General features: G+C 44.5%; 1 protein-coding gene across 1 annotated transcript in view; it reads right to left on the bottom strand.

The window, feature by feature from the left end:
• Positions 1-264: 264 nt before the first annotated feature.
• The window catches only part of LOC103195679 (b(0,+)-type amino acid transporter 1-like), a 20774-nt gene continuing 14467 nt past the window's right edge, over positions 265-6571 (bottom strand). Inside the window, 5 exon segments of the mRNA XM_007939287.1 lie at positions 265-558; positions 1041-1128; positions 2688-2812; positions 3962-3996; positions 3999-4090. Of these exon segments, the coding sequence (XP_007937478.1) occupies positions 265-558; positions 1041-1128; positions 2688-2812; positions 3962-3996; positions 3999-4090 (634 nt within the window).

The following is a 6571-nucleotide window of genomic DNA, read 5'->3' as shown; positions in this document are numbered from 1 at the left end:
GTATAATTCCTCAAGTCAAGCAACCATCAGAGACTGAATAGGGCCACAGAATTCTAATACCAAGATCCCAAAAGAAGGGATAGTGACCACCTGGGTTACAAATAGTTGTGTCCCAGAGAGGTAGTCAGGTCCCACCAGCAGGGCTGTGGATCCACTGTCATTGAAGGGTTCTTCGCAGTTCTTAGATAAAGGTGTGCTGCCTTGGAATGGATAAGCCAAAATCCAATTTCAGCAGCATTACCGCACCTAAGAAGCTTATTAGAATTATGCATAATGAACCAAGGAAGAACCAAGGTTCTGGCATTTGCAGAACCTGTCCAGTCTTTCAGTCAACATTTTTAGTGGTTGGACAACTTCCATGATCAGCTGAAGATGCAGGGTAGCCATCTTTAAACACTTGGGCTGGTACTGGAAATAGATAAATAGGAAATACACCAGGAAGCCACTGAGCAGAAACAGGAAGATATAAAGGAACTCCATCTGAGGATGGTTGATGATGGGTGCCAGCACCAGATAGACAGAAGCCAGGAGCATGATAACAGAGATGAAGGTGGGAACCTGCATTGAGCACAGAGTAGGTATTTGACCCTGGGATCTGCATGATGAAGGGGAACATGAGAAGTGGTATATGGGCCTGCCTTCCTGTTGCTTCCACTTGAAGCAGCTCCTCTCTTCCAATCCCAGCCCTGAAACCCTGCCTAGGCCAAGGGGTGCCACCTGCTGAGCTTCAGGAGGCACTCCTGGGAGCAGAGGCTTGGGACCCAGTTCTTCCTCAGGGTCTTCCAGAGGAGAAATGAACCCCAGCAAGCAGAGTTGGTGCCTGGTGATTCCTCACTCCCAAGGACCAATTCTTAGAGAAGGGGGTGCAATCCTGAAATTAATGCCTTGTCGCAGAAAATATGGAAATTCCATGCCAAATGTAATGAGAGTGGCAACTCCTTATATACTTATTTAGGGCCCTGAATAAGGCTGTGACCCAAAGACCTGCCTTGTGCAGTAGCCTAGGATTGAAGAAGCCCAATGTCCATCCCAAAGTCTACCTTGTAAGGTCTGGGAAGATTCTTCTCTTTCATTCTCAAGTATAGGAGGCAACTAATGGTGGTTCCATAGGTGAGCCAGGCTATGAGGCTGAAAGGAAAACATGGGCTGCTCATTACTAGGCTCTGCCACCGGTAAGCCTACAAGAAGGGCTGACCAAGAGCAAAGGTGCAAGCCTTTTATCCATGCAAACTAATCAGTGAAAGAGGCAAGCCTGGGGCACTGAAGAAAAGGAAGCACTGCAGGGTATGGAGGGTCAATATTAATCCATTCCTCCCACCTTTGTCTGAAAAGCCACTAAGTGGCACACTCACAAACTCAGTCATTGAGAGCCTCTCTATATCAGGCCTTTTCTGACTGCCCCTGAATGGATGATATTCAAGGGGAGGCAGGAGTAGTTTGTGTTTCTCACAAAGAAGAGTGTATTTGATTGTCTGATGAGAACTCAAGGAAGTTCCCACCTCAGGGACCAGCACACTCATAGCAGATCTTCCCCTTCCCACACCAATAGTTTCCCTTAGGGTTGGTGACTGGCAGTGGTGAGCACCCAGACAAATCTCTTGCCTCTGCCTCCCCAGTGTTTATATTTCTGTGACTGACATAGGTCTAATGAAAACTCCATATACCCTTGGAGACAGAGTTCAGAACCAGGTCATCTTTTGAGGCAGTCAAGACTGAGAGATGCTAAGTCCTAGTTGGGGTAGAGCATTCTAGAGTTCTCACTCTGCTCTTGGAGACTCAGTCACATATCCAGTTTCAGCCTTCATGAAGACTCCCTACATTCACCATGTATTTGATTTGATTCTTGGTATAAATGACTCACCATAATGATTTTATTCTTTCTCATGGGAAAGATATAAAAAGAACAAACCAGGTCTCTTACCTATTGTTCTTAAGAAAGTCACATTGAGCACAGTATGCCCAGTTCTAGAAGATTAATTATACTTATTGCAACAAAGGAAGAGAACATACTTGACAAATTATTCTGAGGACTCCCTCTGTGACATTATGCTTGCTACTGTTTTAAGGCTCTGCCCATTGAACCTGCTCCAACTGAGGTATAAAATGATAATTTGGTATCACAACAGCCCATCATCATTCTGCCCCAGGGAAGGTAATAAAGGGGGTCAGAACATCTCTCCACTTTGATATAGTAACTGGTTGTGCCTAAACAGCTTGCTTGTGGGTCTGTCCCTGAGTTAAAGAGAGACATGGTGGGTCAAAGTCCAGAACTCAGGCTCAGACCACAATGAAAAAATTGTACCTTAGCCAAGGGCTACAAGTTGTGTGGATAATCCTTGAATATTCCTTAACATTATCTTGGAGGCAAAATAAAGGAACAATGGGGGGGGGGGGAGAAAGAAAGAAAAAAAGCCTTGCCCCTCCTTCCCCCCAAAAAAGTGACAAAGACAATGCAAGCTTTTAACTTATCTGTCTCTTGGTGTCCTTTTGAAACAGCTGTCTCATTGAATTTTTTTTAAATGGTAATAGAGGAGGAAGCCACATTTAAATTTGGAAACATGGCTTGGGGAGGAAAGCTGAAAAGTGTGTGCATATATGAGGGTGATGAGCCAGGGCTTCCAGAAGTGTACATGAACATGTTTGTGTATACATCCACATAGGGGGCCTAGAAGAATAATCTCACTTGCCTCAAGAAGTTCATAATGGTGCTGAAATTTCCTGGGACGATCAGGACCAAAGTCACTGCAGCAATGAATATCAGCGCTGGGGCTGGTGTGAGGAGATGCACATGAACCATGGACAGAAGTCAGGGCTGGGAGGCAGAATTGCCCATGAGGCAAGCCCCAAGGAGAGAGGCACTGAGTACCTGCCCAGGGTAGCTCCCAGCCCTCTTCCCCTGCCTCATGCATTCTGGACACCAGTGTGCTCAACCTTATACACAGCAGTCACCACAGCACCCAGAAGTAGGTCTCTGTAGTTCACCTGGGATGACCTGGCCCAGGATTGGGGAAGGGGGGACAAAAGGCTGTGCCTCCAGGTCAGCCAAAACCCAAATACCTTAGGATGTGGGACTGGAATATAGAGAGCTGTAGCAGATACCTGGCCTGGCCATTTGCCTGTCTATTCCTCATCCTCAAGACAAAAAGAGGGACAATGAGGGAGAAAGAAGAGAAGGGAGAAGAGGATGGGGCAGGTATGGGTGGCCCATGGGATGGGATATTGGGTGATTGTGTCACACCATATTATTGTTCAGCAAATATTTAGTCTTCCTCTCCCCAGCTCCATGGAATGACTATGCCTTGCTATCCATTGATGTTGGTCTTGGCCATGTCACTTAGTTTGGCCAACGGTATATGACGTAAGAAGAGGCTCTAAATACTTGGTCCCCTATATTTCTGCCACTTGCTATAGGCTAAAATGCCCCAATTAGTCTTCACTGCTTTGACCTTAGTCCCTGAGATAAAAACAAACTCAGTTTGGAATAAGAAAACACAACACACAGTCTGAAATTGAGCCACAGCTGACATTCGACTCACGAACAAAAATTAAATGTTTAGTGTAAGCTACTGAGAATTTGGGATTGGCCATTATTCTGCATCATTGTAGCAAAAGTAGCACAATGACAGAGACTCCCCTGGGAGATGCATCTATTCCCATCTCTCCTCCCCACTTTCCTGCACTGGTATTGAGCACAAATGTTCTTATCACCAAGAACCCCTACACAGGGTGACTCAGAACTGTGCTCTTCTGAAAACCTAGAAGTAAAATGGAGTATGAAGATGAGATGTATGAAATATTTGAGTCCTGTTCCCTGAAGAAAAGATGGGCATATCTGGTTTGGGAAGTTCTAATTTGGGCTAACTCTTAAGCTTTAGATAGGAGAAGGCTTGGTTTGTTGGTCCTTCCATCACCTCTCTTACCAGCCCCACCATCTAGCCCCACCCAAGAGTCTATCTCTCACCATATGGTCCTCTCTTCGAGCCACATACCACACAGGCTTCCACTGAAAAACGTCCCATTTGCAGAACCAAATGTCAACAGCATGACAGCCATAGGCACAAGCCAGGCCCAGGCCCCCAGAACATGGTTCCTAGGAAAAAAAGGGAATCAAGGGGTGGAAATCTGACATAGCCTGGAAAACTGCAAGATTACACTGAGAAATGGAGCAAGCAATTTGTCCTAAGGCAAGTTCAGATAACCATGCAACACCATCAAAGATCTCCCCTCCTTAGAATTTCTGTTCAGTGTCCATGCAACAGTTCATCTGGCAGTGATCAGACAACCTCACTGCTCAGAGCCTTTTCTCCAAGAAGTCTTCTTCAAGAGTACAACCTCCTATGCCACACAGCCAGGCCTTCTGTTGGTTGTCCAGTCTGGCTTTTGGCTGTGGCACTTGGCCAAGACCTTCCCAGAACAATTCTGATTTGGGTTGTATTTGCCCAATGCTCTATGTATTGTGTTCCAGCACTACTTCTAATTGTCACCCCTCCCCTTGCCCTGGCAATGCCAGGAGTACCTAAAGTGCAGAAGGACCTTGCTTTTTCATCTTCTCCTTTCTTAGACTCTGTCAGAAGCCCTTCCATGACCTATCACCTGCCATATTTGACCCATACAAGTGCCACTGCATAGTCAGCTCCCTTATCCTCATTCTATCCCTCCCATCTCTTCTCCCTATCCCATTATTGGCCTTCTCTGTCTTGGCCTACATCATAGACCTCCACCTCTCAACATCCCTTTCCCTTCCTGGGCCTCTCTACTCAAGGCTGACTCCATGCAGGGTGATGCTTTGATCCTGTTGTCACCAATTGCTTCCTCCTCAACTGCAGACTCAATCCCAACTCTGGCTCCCATTTCCTTCCACAGTAGCTGACTTCCTCTTCTTGGTACCTAAGATCCTTCAGAGTAATCTTTGGGCTCTTCTCCCTAATCCCCATATGCACTTCTTTTTCCAGACAAGCCACTGGCTTTATCAACTACTCATACCCAAGCTAGTTCCACCATTGTGGTCTTCTAGCCTAGGAATATTCTACTATCTCTCAGCCAGCCCTAATCCTATTGATTTGTATAAACATGGCTCCATGTTTTCTAAGAAGTCTACTCTGTATGGTTTAGCCTTCATATCTCTGAACCCCCCAAGGCATTTAAGCTTAAACCACATAATTTAACCTGGGACCATGGTCTACATGGTTCTCCTCTCAGATAACCTATGAGTACTCTAAGAATAGATACCTAAGATCAGGCTGGGCCAACCAGAATAAATCTGGAGGTCAGCACCAAAATACAGAAAGTGACAATTACAAAGCTGGCCACACAGTAGTCCTAAACACAAGCCAATACACAGTAGATGTTTGGGAAGGATTTCAAAGTTGTATTCAAGAATAGCTCAAGTGAACAGTAGTCAAAATTGCCTGGTATTTGTATAATGACAGACACATAAACCAATGGAATAGAATTAAGAACCCAGAAATAGATCTATCGACCTATGGTCAGCTGATCTTTGACGAAAGCCTAAATCCATTAAATGGGGAAGAGAATGTTTGTTTAATAAATGGTGCTGGCAAAACTGGAGATCCATTTGCAGAAAAATGAGAAACATCATATACAAAAACTAACTCCAGATGGATCAAAGACTTAAATGTGAAACCTAAAACTATACAGTTCCTCAAGGAAAAACTAGGGGCAAATTTAGGGGCCCTAATATATGGAAGCATGGAAGCTCTGGTAGCATAGTGGCTAAGCACTTGACTGCTAACCAGAAGGCTGGCGGTTCAAACCCACCAGCCACTTCTCGGAAGGAAGGTTGGGCAATCCTACTTCTGTAGTGATACTGCCTCGGAAACCCAAGGAGGGGTCGCTATGAGTCAGGGCTGACTCGATGGCACATAACAACAACAACAAACAACAATATATGGCATAAATAGACTATCAAGCATAACCTAAAATACACAAACAGCAGAAGAGAAACTAGATAAATGGGACCTTCTCAAAATTAAATTTTTATGTGCTTCCAAGAACTTCTCCAAAAGAGTCAAAAGAGAACCTACAAATTGTGAAAGAATATTTGGCAATGACATATCTGACAAGGGACTTATCTCTAAAAGCTACAGAAAACTCCAACACCTCAATAATAAAAAGACAAATATAATCCAATTAAAAAATGGGCAAAAGACATTAATAGACACTTCGCAAGGAGGATATTCAGGCAGCCAACAAACATATGAAGAAATGCTCACAATCATTATCCATTAGAGAGATGCAAATCAAAACAACAGTGAGATACCATCTTGCTCTAGCACTAGCAGCAAAGTTCAACAAGGCAGAAAATAACAAATGCTGGCAAGGATGAGGAGAGATTGGAACTCTCATACACTGCTGGTGGGACTGTAAAAGGGTACAACCACTGTGGAAAGCAGTATGGCGATTCCTTCAAAAGTTGGAATTAGAAATACTATTTGACCCAGCCATTCCATTAGTAGATATATATCCTAAAGAAGTGAGAGCCATGACAAGAACAGACATATGCACACCCATGTTCATCGCAGCACTATTTACAATAGCCAAAAGATGGAAA

Source organism: Orycteropus afer, unplaced genomic scaffold (assembly GCF_000298275.1).
Source record: "Orycteropus afer afer isolate SDZICR_OR568_19922 unplaced genomic scaffold, OryAfe1.0 scaffold00058, whole genome shotgun sequence".
Taxonomy (NCBI): Eukaryota; Metazoa; Chordata; class Mammalia; order Tubulidentata; family Orycteropodidae; genus Orycteropus; species Orycteropus afer.
Note: the sequence above shows the minus strand (reverse complement) of the source record. Positions and strands in the feature narration are given on the sequence as shown.